The sequence below is a fragment of the Acomys minous genome (genome assembly GCF_964271855.1).
Source record: "Acomys minous genome assembly, chromosome: 2".
NCBI classification, from domain to species: Eukaryota; Metazoa; Chordata; class Mammalia; order Rodentia; family Muridae; genus Acomys; species Acomys minous.
The window spans coordinates 148822655-148841698 of NC_140484.1; the positions used below are offsets into that span (position 1 = coordinate 148822655).

At 44.9% G+C, this 19044-nt stretch overlaps 1 protein-coding gene across 1 annotated transcript in view; it reads right to left on the reverse strand.

The window, feature by feature from the left end:
* The window catches only part of GPR139 (G protein-coupled receptor 139), a 45847-nt gene extending 27374 nt beyond the window's left edge, over positions 1 to 18473 (reverse strand). Inside the window, exon 1 of the mRNA XM_084773024.1 lies at positions 18235 to 18473. Within this exon, the coding sequence (XP_084629150.1) occupies positions 18235 to 18337 (103 nt within the window). The 5' untranslated portion in view covers positions 18338 to 18473. The remainder of the gene's footprint in view (positions 1 to 18234) is intronic.
* Between the last annotated feature and the right edge of the window lie 571 nt (positions 18474 to 19044).

Consider the following 19044-nt stretch of genomic DNA (forward strand, 5'->3'; position numbering starts at 1 on the left):
GCCCTGATCCACCCATCACGATGTTCTTCTTGTAGGTTTCTAGGACCCTCTGGATCCTTCTATTTCCCCATCTACTATATTTCTCTTATCTAGAGTCCCAGCAGGATGTCCTCACATTTAACCCAATCTCCTGGTAAGTAAAGACCTTCATGGGACATGACTTTTGGGCTAGTGCCCAATTATAAGTGAGTATATACCATGTGAGTCTTTCTGCTTCTGGGTTAACTCACTTAGTATGATCATTTCTAGTTCCATCCACTTGTCCACAAATTTTGGGATTTCCTTGGGTTATAAACCTGGATAAGGCAAAGGGCAGGGAGAAGAAAGCCAGAGGGCCCCAGCATTCCCTTCTCTCTGCTTTTGGCTCTACCATACCCCACCCCCACTGCGAAGGATGAACCCTCTGAAACCATAAAGCAAAATAAACCTTCCCTTCCCTTATTTCTGTGAGCTCTTTTGTTGTAGTGATGCAAATTCTTGCTAACCAAGTCCTAATTGCAGCAAAGGTGTTAGCTTAGCTATTTGTAAAGTTTCAGCAATCTTGCTGTGTTTCAGCTGTGGACACTGATGTGTGGAGAGCAATGAGTGTATGAGATCATCCTCAGATTTTTCTCTAAAGTAAGATTCAATGCCACACACAAAGGGTGTTGTACAAGGTAAAATGTGACTAAGTAGTGACTCTTCCCCACAGCATAATAATAGTTTGTCAGTTTACTTTTTTACCTACTGGACGGGACATGTCTTATAAGTAAGGACAAAAGTCATTCTTCATTGCTTAGCCATGAATCTCATAAGAGAGCTACTTGGCCTGTGTGTGATGGCCAGTGCATTTGTAGTCAGCACACACAGGGCACTGTGGGTCTCAGAAAGGAGGAGGGTAGGTTCCAAAAAAACAGGTAGGACAAACTGCCTCCTCCCACCCTTTCCCCAGCACTGCTACCAACCCACAACTGGTGCTGGCAAGGCACATCCTTGGCCCATAGTATACTGAGCTTTATCTTTTCAACTAGACTGTGCTTTCCCCAACAGAACCCTGGCTCTATCTGTCACTGTAGCACCAGTGCTGGTAGATAATCCTCAAGGGAATGGACAAGGTAAAACCCCCATAATATTCACGTGGTGGGCTCCACATTGATACCTTCGAAGGCTTGCACATGTCATGGAAGGTACAGCAGCTCTGGTTTTGAAGTCCTGGCATATAGCTGCGGTTTTAACTTAGGGAAGCCACTTCACTGTGCCTAGCTTCTGTTTCATAATGGGTGAGGTCTTTGTAAGTTTTAATTCACTTTGCATATTGGTCAGCACTATATTAACATTAGTGATTCTTATTGATGACTCTGTAAACATTAGGAAAATCAATCTGGCATGGACTAGGTAAATGATGCACATTCACCACATGAACTGGATTTAGAAATCTGAGTCCTGAATGACACTGAACCCCTTCATGAGTGACAAGGGAAACCTTGGAAGGATCTGGATGAAGAAAGATTTTTTTTCTTGACAATTGTTTGATCACAATATGCTAGCTTATGGGGAAAAAAAGCAACTCAATTTCCATTTTTTAACTTAGTAGGGACTGGAGAGGAAATTCACCTGTGTGTCCTTGGTTTTAAAAAAATGATTTCAAGTAATTAAACCATCTGCTTAGGGAGAGGGCAAAGGGAACATTAGGATAGTCCTCAGGCAAGAAGGAAGACATAGTTCCTTAGAATGTCTGTAAAGATCAGGATGGGAGGGTGAACCAGGACAGAGGTCAGTAGACACAGCATTTGTCTTGTCCCATCCCCTGAATGCCAACATCTGCAGCAGCCCATGGGCAAGCACAGAACATAAACTGTGATGGCACACTCACCACAGCTCTGCTGCCTGCTGGCTGGGTGACTTTAGGAAGGTCACCTTCTTTTACAATCTGCTTCCCTATCTCCTAAGTAGACATAATGGACGTGCCAGGTATAGCTGTGAATATTAAGTGAGGCAGTGCAGAGTAAAATGCCTAGCAGATATTAAGTACTCAGTATATGGTGCTGGTGCTGCTGGTGCTGTTGGTGCTGCTACTGAAGAAGAAGAAGGAGGAGGAGGAGGAGGAGGAGGAGGAGAAGGAGAAGAAGAAGAAGAAGAAGGAGGAGGAGGAGGAGGAGGAGGAGGAGGAGGAAGATAATGAGGATTTACTTGCAATGTCTCAAGTTTCTTAGAGGCTAGTATGGAGATTACACTTTAAAAATTTGGAAGGCAATTACTTATCTGTCTTGCCATCTATCTACCTATTTATTTACCTACCTGTCCACTCATAAACCACCCATTTCCATCCATCCATTCATCCATCAGTTCATATAAACATACAAACATACAAACATACATCCAATATATATTTTCTAACCCATAACTGTGAGCTAAGGACCAGCAGAGGGAATTTAAATGTAAGATTCGCCTACTGTCAAGGACTCCCAGTCTAATTTGGCATCTTTTTGACATTCCTGGGCAAAGACAAACCCCTGTTATTTTGAGTCCCCACAGGAATTTAAACACCTTGCTTCCCAGCACCCTCATGCCTGCTAAGGAACAAGTCACCTATTACTATGATTCTTTAAAAATATATATATATTTACTTATGTTTTTAAAATGTTGTGTTTTGTCTGCATGTATATGTACATGCCAGAAGTGGGCATAAGATCCCTTTATAGATGGTCATGAGCCACCACGTGGTTGCTGGGAATTGAACTCACTACCTTTGGAAGAGCAGCTAGTGTTCTTAAACCCTGAGCCATCTCACCAGCCCTTGTTATGATTCCTTACCTGTGTTTTGGTCTTACTAGCATGTGAGTTTTTAAGGGCAAAGAAACAAAGCATGCTCATTTTGCCTCTCCTTCCTGTGTTTACCTTCCTGAATGAAAGTTGGATCCCGTAAAACTTAACTCAGTTCTTCGTTATGCATCCTGAACAGGCCAGCTGGGGAGCTGATAGGAAACCCTTGCGTGGCTTAAGAAAGGAAGTCTTCTCTTTGTTAAGTGTCTGTTGTGCACATTGTCTCTTGTGCTGCCCTCAGACATCCTCTATATTTTATAGGTAATGACATGGAATTTATAGATGCTAATTACACATAGACAGGAAGTCCAGTGGGAACTCAAATCCAGATATTATAACTTTGGTTTTTACAAGAAACCCAGTTACAATGGCTGAAGAAGTGGGATAAGGTCAAATTGTGGGGGCATAACTCTGTGTGTGTGTGTGTGTGTGTGTGTGTGTGTGTGTGTGTGTGTGTGTGTATGTTTACATGTGATGTGCATAGTACATGAAGACAAATGGGAGGCAGGTATAAAAATGACCAACTTAAATTTCTTTAGAGGCAAAGTGAGGGAAAAACATCAGACACTACTTTTAAAAAAAAACAGTGTTGGGAGGCAATGAGGAAAGATATGGTGAGGTACATCACATAAGCCTGGTCTCAAGGAGATTATCAGCCTTGGCTCTAGGTTTTTGGTGACAGTTTGGGAAGACTCATCAGGAGAAATACAATTATTTTTGGAGACTGTGTCCTGTTGTATAGTCCAGCTGCCCTGGCCTGGAGCTCATGACTCTCTCACCTATCTCCCACATGTTGCCATGCTTGCTTTTAGAACTGTGCATTGTTGTGACCCATTTCCAAGTGTTGCTTAAAGGAAGATGCTGCTATGGCAGGAAGTTTAAGCAGACACTTCCTACATTCCAGAACGGGGGCCGGTTCAGACATCTTCAAGAAAAAGGAGTGAGGCCCCCTACACATATGCAGCAGGTGTGCAGCTTGTTTTTCATGTGGGTCTCCTAACAATTGGAGACGGGTCTATCCCTGACTATATTGTCCGCCTTTGGATCCCTTTCTCATGGCCGGGCTGCCTTGGCTGGCCTCAGTGGGAGAGGATGCCTTAGTTCTGATGTGACTTGATGTGCCAGGGTGGGTTGATACCTATGGTGGGCCTCCTCTTTTCTCAGGAGAATGGGAGTGGGGAATGGGGTGAGGGGGTAGGAGGGAGAGACCAGGATGAGTGGAGGGAGGGGAGCTATGATCAGGCTGTAAAGTGAATAAATAAATATATTAATGAAAAAAAAAGAAAGGAAGTGAGAGTGACTGAGGAGAGTGGGAACCAGACTAACATCTTGGGGAGGGGGCGGCACTAGTGCTCAGAACAATAAACACACCTTACCTCAAGGGACAACCTTATGTGGCCAGGTCTATGCTGACAAGACCCAGTAAGCAGCCAGCCCTGCCCTTTCTTGAGCTGCATCTGTTTATACAAGATGTTCTCGGAATTTCTACCTCAGTTTTGGGTTAGAAATTTCTTGCCAGATTTTGTATCATCAGAACTGGATGCAACCATGGTGACAATGTCCCTCTGCATGGCTGGCCAGAACTCCATCCATTCATTTGTCAAATGACGGTGTTGAAGGTGACCTTCTCCATCCTGTTCACCTCTGTCATGTGACAGCTTAGAGCAGGCTTTGGTTTTCTCTCTGCTTGTAATTCTTGCCACCCACAGTTTGATCATAAGCAGGACTTATCCACAGTCACAGTCAAGATGTCACCTCTCCCTTGTGCCACGGGATCTTATCTACAACTCCCAAGAACCAGACAGCAATGTCCTTGGAGGCTGAGGACGTTATGGACATGCCCGTCCCTCCTGGCAGTCTCTGTCTTCCCTGGAGTCTGCAACTGATGATGAGTGGGGAAGAGTTAGGATGTGAGAGGCTGGACAAGATATGACCTCTGGCCCTCACTTTTGCTGAGTGTCAGTGGCTATACTTTGTATGCTGTGCACATGTCCCTCTCATCCATCTGTGCCCTTGAGGTCCCTTTTACTGCGATGGTCTTCATCCTCTTTCCTGTCTTTCTCCTACCACTGTCCGTCAATACTTAGTAGCTACAGAGAGCTTTGGATGACAAGTTAGGCCATGTCTACTCTTCTAAAGACTCTGTGTCTTCTACCAATGCTTACAGTAGCATCTGGATTCCTCCTTATGCAAAGCACCTTTATAGGATGGCATATCCTCTCATCTCTGATGACCTTTCTCACTCAGTGTGGTCCAGCCGCACTGGCCGCATCTCTGGACTTCCACCCTGTCTATTTCTTCTGCCTCCTGTGCCCTCTCCTGTTTTCCCCTCAGCTAGCTCCTTCTTGCTATTCAGTCGCAACATCAGTCACTCAAGCATCACCCTCTCCTGGCACCTAATTGTGCAACTCCCGCCACCTTTCCCTGTGGTGTGATTGCCAAAGTTCCTATCAGTACCTCAAGTGGTTTTGTTTATTAATTTGCTTATTGGCTTGTCATTTGTCTCTCAAGTAGTATCGAGAAGTGTAGGGACCTCTTGGTATTTTGTTATTCCTAATATATAGAGCATGCCCGGTATATGAAGGGTCCTGAACAAGGAAGAAATTAATGATATGGGAGCATCTTCTGTGAGGGGAAGGAGTATGGACCTTGGATTCCATTAGCAGTGGTTCTCAACCTGAGGAAACTCCTTTTGGGGTCAAATGACCCTTTCACAGAGGTCGCACATCAGATATCCTACATATCAGATATTTTCATTATGATTCATAACAGTAGCAAACAGGAGTAATAGTTATGGACTAGCAATGGAAATTATTTTATGGTTGGGGGCCACCACAACGTGAGGAATTATTAAAGGGTCACAGTATTAGGAAGGCTGAGAACTGCTTTAGGGAGTGGCCAGCCTTGTCCTGTTCAGGGCCCTGTTCCCTCTGGAAATTCTAAGTGCTTTAACAATCCATAAATTTTAGGGAAGCCACTGTATTTCTTCACAGAAGCGCAGGTGGCAGGGTGTGTGCCTGGTGATCACTCTGAGTAGCTGAACAGTAGAGGTGAGGCTGTGAATATTAAAAGTAGGGAGCTGCAGCTAGGATAGCCACAGCCCATTCTGTGTCTTTGCAGTGGCATGTGTGCATGTATGCATGTGCACATGTCTCCATGAGTGCCTGTGTGTCTCTGCATGATGTATCCATGTGTGCATGCACGTGCCTGGTGTGTGCCGATATGCATGTGTATGTGTGTGTGTGTGTTTGTGTGTGTGTGTGTGTTGCATCTGTGTGTGCATGTGTTTGGCTACAGTCCCTTGGTTAAAATGATGGGGCTGATAGCTTGCTTTGCACTTAGCTGAAATGATAAGAAATGTCTGTAGCAGAAAAGCAATTCCCCCAGCTCTGCTGACTGCCAAGCTTTCTGGCAAACAAGGGGGATAGGAGTCACTGTTGGATGCATTGGTTTATATACTGAGAAACGGCTTGTCCTAGCTCAGAGCAATTCACCTGGGTTTTGTAAGGGGCTGGCTTCCTGTGTCACTTTTCTTGCACCCATTCCTCTGTCATTCCAGACACTCTGGCCTTCTTTCTGTCTTGATTTATTTACACCAGTCCCGGTCCCTTCCTGCGAAGGACCTGGTCCAGCTTCTTTACATTTGTCCTCTTCCCTTCCCCTCTTCCTCCATCCCCTCCCTCCTCTATTCTCTCTGTTCTCCACCCCCACCCCGTTTCCCCCTTGTCCTTCCCTCCTTTTCGTTTCTTTCCTTCTGCTTCCCTTTCCTTCTTTTCCTCCTTCTTTCTCCTTTTCCCCTTCCCTGTACTCTAATTTGAAATGGTTCTTCTGGAGGGAGTGTCCCTTCTCCTCTTGGTCTGGGTCAAATTCTCCAGTGATTAAAGTCTCACAAGTGTCCTGGCATTTGCACAGCTGAATGTTTACATTTGAGTGGTTTACTGATATCTTGGTGTGTGTGTGTGTGTGTGTGTGTGTGTGTGTGTGTGTGTGTGTGTGTGTGCATGCTCATGCACACTAGCTTGGTGTGCTTTGTGGTATGTAAATGTCACCAAAAGAAAGGAATGAGTTTTGGGGGGGCTTGTCATGCAGCTAACACAGTGCAGAATACCTGGCAAAGTTGGGGACCTGGGGAGATGATGGGCAGATAGAAACTAAACCAGTGAAGCAGATAATGTGCATGACAATGCTTTCTGAGCTGTCATCCCCCTTTCCTGGGGCAAAAAGGCACACATTTGGGGGAGAAAAGTCCTTAACTTCTTTGTACCGTATTTTAGTTTATTGTAACCTTCATGCAAGAGAAGCCGAGGCACTTTGCATCCAGACTACAGAAATCAAAGGTACTTGGTCATCCACATAGAGGTGTGTCCGTTCTTTAGTAACATGCATGAAGCAAACTGGGATCCGCTGTCTTTGTATTTCTTGCAGGGGTGTGAAGGTGTTGGGGGGTAGCACAGGTGCTGTGGGTGGGCAGTAATTTCTTGGTCTATAATGACCAAAGCACACAGGATTTAGAATTTCAGGTCCAATTATGTCTGGCTGGGGGGCTGTTTTGGTCTTTTAGTGTCAGGTTTCCCATTCAGAGTATTTGGTAGAGCTTAGCCATGGTTCTATTGTGGGGGATTAATGTCTGTGTCCTCCTACATCCATGCATTGGCCTCTTCATCCAAGTGGGATGTGTTAGATAGGGGCAGGCCCCTTGAGAGGCGAGGAAGGATCAGTGTCTTTACAAAAGGACCACAGTGCACTCTGTGTTTTCCTGCTATGGTGGACTCTGACAAAAAGTTGGCAGTCTGCAGCGTGCACAGAGACCTCACCAAAGTCAGAGCCTGAGCCTGCTTATTCCATGACTTTGCACTTTCAGCCTCCAGAATAGTGAGAAATAAGCTTCTGGTGCCATAAGCCATGAGATTGGTGTTTTGTTATGGCAACCCAACTTGCTGAAATATCCATGAACTTTTTGATTTTTTGTTGTTGCATTTAAAATTCTGTTTCACCTATTATATTGTTTACTTTGCATTTTGTTTAAAAATGAGTTGTCTTTGTTTCTTAGATTTATGGGGTTGTTTTGAGAAAGGGAAAGAGAGAAAGAGAGGGAGGGAGGAAGGGAGGAAAAGAGGGAAAAAGGGAGACTTATTTTCTAGTCCAGGATGATATGGAACTCTCTATGCAGATCACGCTGGCCCAAACTCATGATACTCTGCCCACCTTGGCTTCCCCAGAGCTGAGATTACAGCAGTAAGCCTTCATGCCCAGCTCCTAGGTTTACACTTTTTATAACAATGCTCTCCAATGTAAATGTAACAAATCATATGTGCAGTTAAATTTTAATAGCTACAATAAAAAATAAAGAGAAACAAAAGTTTAACACTATAAAAATCAGAAGCCCTCCTGTATACAAATGACATATGGGCTGAGAAAGAAACCAGAGAAACCACACCCTTCCCAATAGCCACAAATAACATAAAGCATCTCAGTGTAACTCTGACCAAGCAAGTCAAAGGACTGTATGACAAGAACTTCAAGCCTCTGAAGAAAGAAATTAAAGAATATATCAGAAGATGGAAATTTCTCCCATGCTCATGGATTAGTAGGATTAATATAGTAAAAATGACCCCACCAAAAGCAATCTACAATTCAATGAAATTCCCATCAAAATATCAGAACAATATTTTATAAACCTTAAAAAACAATTCTAAACTTCATATGGAAAAAAACAGAATATCTAAAACAATCCTATACAATAATAAAATTTCTGCAGGCATCTGTATTCCTGACTTCAAGCTATACTATAGAGCAATAGTGATAAAAGGCTGCATGGTACTAGCATTGATCAGACTGGTGGGTCAATGGAGTCTAATCAAAGACTCAGAAGTAAACCCACACATTTATGGACACCTGACTTTTAACAAAGGAGCCAAAGCCATACAATGGAAAAAAGACAGCGTTTTCAACAAATAGTGCTGGTCTAATTGGATGTCTACATGTAGAAAATATAAATAGATCCATATTTATCACCATGTACAAAACTCAAATTCAAGTGGATCAAAGACTCAACATAAAATCAGATACACTAAATCTATTAGGAAAGAAAGTGGGTGAAGAGCCTTGAACTTATTGGCACAGGAGACAACTCCCTGAACAGAACACCAACAGCTCAGGCTCTAAGATCAACAATTAATAAATTGGACCTCATGAAATTGAAAAGCTTCTGTAACGCAAAGGACACTGCCAATAGAAAGAAAAGGCAATCTGCAGATTGGGAAAAGATCTTCACCAATCCTACATCTGACAAAGGGCTAATATTCAAAATATATAAACACTATATTCTAAACACAAACACCCAATGTATGTAATTCATATTAGTTATGAGATATTTACCATTTTTTCCTGTGCTTCTTCAGAATCCAGTGTGTAGTTAACAATTGTAGTATATCTCTTTGTGTGTGCTGAATTTTTTGTGACCTCTATTTAGAGGTCATAAAAGAGAGCTGGATGAATAAATTCATACCAGAGTTGTCCCAACCAGACAGTTATTTTCTAATAACTGAATGATCAGATTTTAATTGCAAATTAATTGAAATGAAATGAAACATTCAGCATCTCACTTGCACTCGTCCAATGTCAAGTGTTCCATAGCCTCACATGGCTTGTGTCACTGTAGCAGACTGCACAGAACCATGATTCACAAACTAGCCTCATGGCTGTAATGAAAAGGCAGTCTTAAAAACAAAGGCAGGGCCTGGGTGTGGCTCAGTGGTAAGATGATTTCCTGGTGTGTGCAAAGCCCTGGGTTTGATTCCTAGCATTGGGGAAAATATGTAATAACAGAACAAGACATTAAATTCAAGTCAGATACTACTGCCCGCCAAGGTGCCGGGCCCAGGAGATTTAAGACATACTGAGAAGGTGTTAAAGACACGCTACGCCAAGCTGAGATATTCCTTTGATGGAATCAGGAAGTTTGAGAGAAGGAACAGGTGCTGCACACGGATACTATTAAAAGCCATTCTAGACACAAACCAGACAAAATGCAATGCCAGGTGGTCACTGCGCACTGGCTCAGTCTATCTGTCTTTACTCTGATCACTTTCCTGCACCTGGACATCTAAGCAGTTGACTTAGAAAAGGAAGGCAAGATCAGAAGAGTTCCACTGAGGACACTTCTGCTCCTGGCCTTGTGGCTTCAGGAGAAGCATTGACCTTTTGGTAAAGTCAGGATCTTTGGGTTCATCAAAGAAGACAAAGCAAAACACTAATTCCAAACCATCCAGAAGCCATGGACTGACAGATACTATGCCCTATGCTAGCCCTGAATGGTCTCACTTCATCCATGCCATAAGCCCTGAGTAAAAGACATTATGGGCTGAGGCATGGAGGCCACTTGCCAGTCTTGTTAACAGGAAGTCATGAGGCTGTACTTTGAATCTAGATCCAGGGTCTTTTGTGCCCACACCCCAATTCTCTGTGTTGGCAGGTTTGAAGGGTTATTCTGTTTTTCTCAAATGCAGTTTGTAGTATTTCTTGGAGAAGTGTCTTCTAGCTAATTACCTGGGTTGGGAAGTCGGTATGCCTTCGTTCAGCCCACAGTTCTCTGGGTCTCCCTAATTATTGCTCCTTTCCTGTCTAGATTCAGTGTTTTGTTTTCTACTGGGATCCACACTGGGGTTTCTTGATCCTTCTTGGAGCTTCCCCATCCTAAGGTTGTAAGTCAGCAGGCTGGTGGACTAATGCAAGCCAGCAGGTAGATCTGTTTGGCTTGGGCTCAGGAAGTGTTGGCTCACAGAATTTTTTTTTCTTTTAGAATTAGTTGCCAACATTAAAATATTGGCTGTTCCACATAAACCTAGATCTCTAGGTTTTGGAACAATTTGCCAACACTGAGTTGTTGGCCAAAAAGTGAAGTGACAGAGGACTTTCTGACCCGAAGTCTAGTCCTTCCTTTCTTATGGTCAGTTCCACTTGAGTCTCACTTGCCATCTTGGTGTGTGTGTGTGTGTGTGTGTGTGTGTGTGTGTGTGTGTGTGTGTGTGTATGTGTGTGATCACTTTTTCATGATAAGCTAAGTAGTGACACACAGGGCTGCTCTGTCATTTCCTAGCTGTGTGAATCATTGATGCCCAAAGACTTGTGATAAGAATTAAATAAGTTCACACATAAGACGTGCCTTGATGAATATCTGGCAGTAGGTGCTATGTGGGAGCAGGTGGTTATTAAGAGCAAACATAAAGGTTTGGGGTTTGGGTATATTTATCTGCCACGGAGAGTGAATGAGGGAGACTGACAATCGAGTGGTTTCAGCACAACAGCAGGGAAGCACAATTCCTTGGATAAGCGAAACAGAACTGGACCACTCTGCTCACAGACATTACGTGACATCCCCTTATAGGTATTTGAGTTCATGACACCGGCAGCCCATTCCTCAGCCAGGATTGTAGCCTCTGACTGCTTGACATCCTCTCCAGGCTTTGTCTATGTCTTTCAGATGCACATGACCCTGGATACTTTTTCCAGGCAACCAAATGTACTTGTTCCAGTACTATTTCTAAAAGTTGCCCAGAAATCCAGGCAAGTCTTTTAGGAAGTCCCGCTGCTTAGGCTTAAGAAAGGATTTATTGCCAACTCATGGGGTTATTTCTCTCTGGCTTGCTATGGAACATCTGTATCACCATCGTGAGTAGAACCCTGTGTTTATGGGAAAGACCCATGTACCAAGTGTGGCTATCAGACATAGACATGGCTTAAACGCGCATGGGCACATTAGACAATAAAACAATGTCAGTTATTTATGGATCCCCCTACTTTGTGTGAGGGACTGTGAGAAACCTTTGTGTGTTTTATTTCTAATCATCATAAACAATATAAGACCCAGAGGTTAATAACATTATCAAACCTTACTCCACATGCGAGCAGGCATGCCAAGAATGGAACTAAGCATTTTCACAATTTAATTTATCTTCAAAATAGCCCCTTGGAACAGGCACTATTAATATACTTCTCATGGCTGAGGACGCTGAGGCTCAGCGAAGTACCAGATGAGTAAATAGAGGAGCCAGGATTCAAATTCAAGCAAGAAGATACCAGAAAACTATTGCTTAACTGATGACCTTGATATCCCCCTGTCAAGGATGACAGAACTCAGGATTAGAGAGGGGAAGTATTATACTTGAGGTTACAATAGAAACAGGATCCAAATCCACATCCAGTTTGTATGCAATGTATTTTTCATTCAACCTTGAAAAGTAGGACTGAAGTGATGGTTAGAGGAACTGTAGGAGGATTGGGTTAGGGTTAGGGTTAGGGTTAGAGTTAGGGTCTAGAAAGAAGTTGTTCTGGACTCCATCTCAAGGCCATGATAGGCAGCTTCTAGTAGAGCTGGATCATGACTTTGTGATTCCACAAACTTGTATTGCTATGGTCCGTCTAAGGGTTATGTCTCCAACTACAGGTCAGGCAGAATCCTCTCTTCTTGTGGCTTTGGTGACCCCATCAAAAATGACCTCTCTAAGGCCATACAGTGAGTTACTGCCAGAAGAGCCTGGAACCCAGAATCCAAATCTTGTTCTCTTTGTCTGGCTCATATTTATAAAGGGTTTTATGGCCAAATATACCTGAGTATGACACAGACAGGATGCGGGTGAGTTAGGTGTAGCATGCAGAGCTATGTAGAATCAGAGAGAGAGAGAGAGAGAGAGAGAGAGAGAGAGAGAGAGAGAGAGTGTGTGTGTGTGTGTGTGTGTGTGTGTGTGTGTGTGTGTGTATGTGTGTGCACTTTGGCAGGAAGCAGCTCACATGAATTTGAATGTAAGGATACAAAGGAATGCTATACAGCTGTATAAAGGAAAGACAAGGTTCATGCATTGACACAGTAAATAAATTAAAAAAAATAAAAGGTAAGTCACTGTATACCGTGCTCATCTCAGGCAGCATTTGGAATGAAGAGTTGAACTTCTCAATTTAAAGCGGTGAGAAGAAATGAAGGCACAGTAGCAGTGATTGCCTGCGGGATGATGAATTAAGGATTGATAAACAGGAGAAAGTGATCCAAGTGAGGCACTTCAGCCTGTGCTGTTCCCTGATTTGAGGGTTTCAAGCTGTATGGATGCCATAATCTGTTTCAAGGGGACCCACTATTTTTCAGCTTCTGGAAGGGGCTACCTCCTGTGAATGAACGTTTACATGCTGCAAGAGAGAACTTGGAATTCTATTGAGGTTATTTTGTTTTGTTTTGTTTTTAATTTCAAATTATTCATTGCTGGTAGATAGATATAACAACAATGTATTGTGTAAACACACTAGATCCACTGGCTAGTTCGTAGGAGCTTTTCTGTGACATCTTTTAAGTTTTTATGAGGGCTATTTAGCATCCATGAATAGAAATGATTGAATTTATTCTTTGCTTCTCTTTCTTGCCTTATTCCATTGGCCCAAACTTCCAGTACCATGTTGAAATAAAGCAAGGAGGGCAGTTCTTTCTGCCAGGCTCCAGATCATGGAGTTTGGGGGCATGCACCTAGGCGTCAGCCCCTAAGTGTGGTATAAGGCTCAAGTTATTTGTGGATTTTCCATATTAAAGAAATTCCCTTTATCACTCATTGGATGAGTTTTGACTACAAGTAGATGTTAACTACTGTCAAATAGTTTTTTCCCTATCACTTGGATTTTGCTTTTCAGTTTGATACTATTATTCTCAAATGCTTAATAAATTTGGTTTCCCCAGATAAACCCGAGTTCTAGATGAGTTATCCTTCTTAGGTGTGGATGGAGAAACTTGGCCATTTCTGCTTAGTGCTTTATAGTTTTATTTTCTTATAGTATCTGTTTTGCTTCTACGATAGGGTAAAGCTGGTGTCACCAAACAAATTGAGAAAGTTTCCCACATTTCAAATGATGATAACGTAGCTTATAGAGTGCTTACTGTGCTCAAAGTGCTGTGCTTAGTGCCTAAGTCAGTCTTCACAACAGTTTCACAGTGTACGGACAAGTATCACAGCTTCCTTTTTAAAGGTGAGGAGATGGAAGCATGGAGCAGTTAATGTCACTTGCCCATGGTTACACAGGGTGTGAGAATCACAGCCAGGATAGAAAATTCTAGAGGTTTAGCCTTCACATGTCTGCTCTTAGCCTGTTTACTACGTGTTCTCTAATCAAAGCTCTTTGTGGATGAAAGGGAACATATCTGTGGAGTTCAGCCCAGTTACTAGGCTACTAGCATCTTTACCTTTGGCTAGTAACCACCATTACTACTGTGTGTCAGGCTCCCTTCACCTCATCTCAGCCATCAGAGGAAGATCTCATCACCCTCGCCCAGCAGGTGTGGAAGCATTCCTTCCTGTGTGGTGGGGCGCCATTGCAAGCTATCATCTCCTTCCTCACTTCACTTTCCTTTATGTCTGGGGCACCTTTCAGAAAGAAAAATTAAAAAGAAAAGTCTTTCAAATCTCCGTTTAATTTTCTTACTGTTCCTTTCTTATCTTGGCAGCTCACCCATCACCCCCTTACTGTCTTCCTCCAGGCATTCAAACTCATAGCTTCCTCCCTCTTCTGCCATTCCTTTTATACTGCTTTGTCCACACCAAGCCAATCAGCACTAGGTTTGCCTACTTAGCTCCTGTGTCTTGAGAAAATAAGAAACATCTTTCTCACTTAAAAGGGAGGAGGGAGAGAAACAGATGGGGTTTTATGAAGGGCAGGGTTACCAATGTTCTTCGCTAAGTGTTTAGTACTGGGGGGACCAGGATTAGCTAAAACAGTTCTCTGATGGAAGGAAGGAAGGGAATGAGATGCAACAGAAAGAACAGGTGCATTTATCTCTGGTTTACATGCTGTGATTGTAGGGCAGATGTATGGAGACTTTTCTGTGTCTCAGTTTACTCAGCCATAAAATGGGTTCAGATGCATATGTAGGTCAGAGTGGGGTAAGGGATATAAAGTGTCAGAAGGTAAAAAGATCTGGTGTAGAGAAGGCACTGAGTCAAATGTGCTTGTCTTGGACCAGGCACAATTCTGAGTGTTTTGTGGGTGAGTTTTTGCTATACTTCTTAAGCTGGCCTTCAACTTCTCATCTCAAGACACCCTCCTGCCTTAGTCTTCTGAGTAGCTGAGACCAGAGGTACGACTTGAGTTATTTTCATATGAGTATATCTTAATTAATACATGCTACTTAGGGAGATAATTACATTTGACTTCTAACCCATTTTACTGATGGAGCAAACTGTGGAACTGACCAGCTAGGAATTCCTGAGTGGCTAGCTCTGCCCATACTTCACATGGGAATTCCTTGGACTTGTGCCAGGCCTGTATCACTGGCCCACACAGGCAATTACTTAAAGTAGGGGGCTGGACCACATGCCCTTTTTTCAAGCTCTTTATGCCAACTTAGGGTTTCTATGTGACCAGCGAAACCTGCCACTTTCCTGTAATTACTGGATTCCACTTGGCAAGTGTCCAGGCTCTCCCCATCCATCTCTCCATTTCCACTCACATCTCTAACAGCACTGGGGGGATTTGGAAAACTTGGAATGAGTTCACTGCTGGGAATAGTGATTCAATTAAAATCTCACTTTTCAATGATATTAGCAAGGCCTGTGGTCCGTGTTACATCACACCCCACATAGCCGTGTCTCTCCATGAGCAGTGACAGTGCTGTTGATTGACAGTGACTGGTGACTATGGATTGAGCAGGAGACCACCATGGTGGGCTTGCAAGGCTAATGTGTCAGGCTAACTGCTCTCCTCTAGGCACTTCCTGGATCCTCTGTTTGTGCCCTAATCACGCTGAGCAACTCCCTTTCCTAACAACCCATGGGATGACAATTATAACAGCAGCCACACAGTGTCAATCAATGCATGTGACAACCACTGAACTGCATGCTTAACCAGTTCTTCATCTTCACCAGGGTAGTCACTTGTTGCTACCATCCTAGGGAAAGCCATTCACATAATGTCCACTTTACAGATAGAAACTGAGGCACAGAGCCACCACACCACTGGTGGAAGATGGGTTAATCCCCAGTCTGCACTCCTATTTGGCTAGGATATGCTTGCTTCCTTGCATGGCTTTAAAGCAGTAGTTCTCAACCTTCTTAATGCCCTTAAATGCAGTTCCTAATGTTGTGGTGACCACCCCACCCCCATCATAAAACTATTTTCATTGCTACTTCATAACTGTAATTTTTGCTACTGTTATGAATTGTAATATAAATGTGTTTTCTGATAGTCCTAGGTGACCCTTGTGAAAAGGCTATTCTACCCAGAAAGGTTGAGAACCCACAGGTTGAGAACTGCAGCTTTCAAAAACTGACAAGGACTCTGCCTTTGAACCAGCCTTTCAGGTTGCTAATAAGATTGCGTTCAGCCCGTAGTTTTTGGTAAGAGTCTCTCCTTCAGTCTTCTCTAGGAAGCTTGCTTCTTCTCCACCCAGCTGCTGCCTCTAAAATCAGGGTTCCCTGAATCCAAGGACTGCCCTGGAAGACATTTTGGAGCCCTTTGCACATCCTTAATACTTGCACACAGTAGGTAGTCAAACTGTTAGCTAAGTCTACAAATACATCCACACCATCTAAGTTCAAATGTCAACTCTCTTTCCCCTTAAGTTCAAAAGCCCTGGACTAAACTTATGCTAAGCACAGTGCCTGGCATACAGTGGGTGCTGAAGCTATGGGTGGGAAAGACCGTAGCTGTCCAGGGGAGTTAGACTATGATAGTTCAAGACACCTTGACTTGAGGTTATCGACAGTCTGAGCAGTCCCTGTCCTTCTAACCTCATGTCCTGATTTGGACTCTTGGAGGTCACCCTCTTCCTTGTCTTTACAGCTCTGCCCCTTAGAATTTGTAGAGAAAATGCCCGAGAGAGTGAATGGGCAGCAAAGCAGTGGGGGAGATGGAGAGGTCAGGATGGGGGTTGGCTGTGCTGTGATGAAAGGGTGCTGAAGAGGAGAAGAGGTCTGGTCCTTCTTCAGTTCAGCAAGCATCACACATAACCAGCCTCTCAAGAACTGATTTCCCAATAGAGAGCTCTGGGGACAGGCTTTGGAGGGCAGGAGGGGGAGGTGCAACCTGGATGAAAATCAATTTCAGCTCCAGGTAATTACAGGAGCGCCCTACCTGGCAGGGTGCATAGAGGTGGCGCCCCTCTCCACCAGAGGACTAGGAGAGGGCTTCTAGCCATATGGGGCAGAGGAGCCCATGTTAGGAAACTTGCGCTGGCCTGTGCTGGCCAAATTTGGGGTTGGAAACCAATTTTTCCAGGGGCTTTGGATACCCTAAATGTTTGAGGAAGGGTGGGCTCTCAGATCTTGGAAGACTGAAACTCAGCTTCTCAGAGTACCAGGATGCTCAAGTTTTCAGAGCAGCGATGACAAATGGCAAAGGCTAAGATTCTACCTTGGACAGGAATGTTTCTCTTTCTGAGTCTGTTTGTGTCTAGCTCTCTCTTCTGCCTGCAGGTGACCCCAGGAATGCCCATGACATTGTGTGGATGAGAGGATTATCCAAAGGCCCCCAAACTGAAGCTCCCCCCACCCGCCCCGGGGTGTTCTTCCTGGTCCCAGTTTCTCTCCTTCATAGCCCAGGGAGACGTCCCTCCGCCCTCCCCAGCTTATCTCTCTTCAGGAATTCACTACAACTCTCAGCTTCACTTTCTAGAGGACTTTAAGATGTGGGACCAGCCAGCCACTCATCTGCTGGGGCTGGCTGATAAGGAGGACTGGGGTTGACCTGCAGGCAAAGCCAGAGGAAGAAGACAGAAGCTCAAGGAGGTTGCCATCCCCGAAGTACCAGGGCACATCTCTGCACAGTTGCCCCATACATGCCAGACCCAGAGGCAGCCCTTGACTCTTGTTAGCTATAGGGAGACACCTCACTCCCTCTGGTCATATAGGGGATAGCAAGGGCTCATCCCATTGTCACTTGAACCTGAGTTGGCCTTATGTAGCATTAGGTTAAGTAGGGGGTAGTGGTACAGAGGGATAGGGTAGCAGAAATGTTCTCATTGAGGTGACAGTGTAGGGCAAAAGCAGGAGAGAAGCCTTCTCTAGGCTTTCTGCCCAGAAGCTGCAAGCTGCAGTCAAGTCTCAGGCAGCCCTTCAGAAACACGACCCCCTACACACACACACACACACACACACACACACACACACACACACACACACACACACACACACACGAGCGCGCTTTGGAGTGGATGCACACCCACAAGCCACAATGCCCCAGCGCCCTAGTGCTACACAAGCACTGTCACCGCCAAGCCATGCAACGTCCCTTCATCATGATCTGGAAACCTCCACAGTTGCCATAAGGTTTCAACTTTGTTATTTTTCAAAGGGGGCTCCAGGGTACTTCCCAAGAAGGTGCCTGGGACCTCGGAGGTTCTGGACAGGCTCATCTTGCAACTTGGGGCTCCTGGCTTCCCTCCCTCTCCCCCACACCCCTCACCTGGTAACCCGAGGCACAGCAAGAAGCTGTAGTAGACCACCGGCACGAAGCCCAAGCCGCAAGCCGAGCTGTTGGCGGCGAGGTGGGCGTGCATGTGCTCCATGAGCGCGCCCCTAGCCGGGCTGGGCTTGTCGCGCTGCCAAGCGACTGGGAACCAGGCAGCAACTGGGGCTGGATCGCTGCACCGCGGGACCCTCTTCTATCCCTGGCCGATGTCCTCCGTGGCAGCTCCGCACCTGCCTTCCTGGATCGGCAGCTCTGCTCTCCAGCAGGGTGCAGGAGACGAGGGAGGGGCTCCCAGATCCTGAGTGTGCACCTCCCTCCTAGGACAGCACTGCTCCCGCCTCAGAACCCGGGTCGGGACGCCGCTCCCCGTAGCCAATCAGCAGCTGCCTGGATGGTGTGTGTGTGTGTGTGGTGTGTGTGTGTGTGTGTGTGTGTGTGTGTGTGTGTGTGTGTGTGTGTGTCCACGCGCGCGCGCACACGCGCTGCGGGCTTGGGGGATCGTGTGGGACATTAACCGAATCGGGTCCCAGTAGCGTTTTCTGGCCCCAGTTTGTGGAGTAAAAGACCTGGTTAACTTGGGAACCCCGCAGGAAGACCAGGACGGAAAACAGGCTGTCCCTGGGTTTCCAACCCCTGTGGGAGGGGCGTGGTGTGGATATGACCTGTTTCTCCCTTAGGGGCTCCATTCCTCCTCCAGCAACTCCTCAGATTTTCTTCTGACTCTCTTCTCCCTGTTACTTCTCCCTGCTCCCCACCAATGCTTCCAGTCCATGTTTGCACAGAGGATTCTACATTCTGGGGATG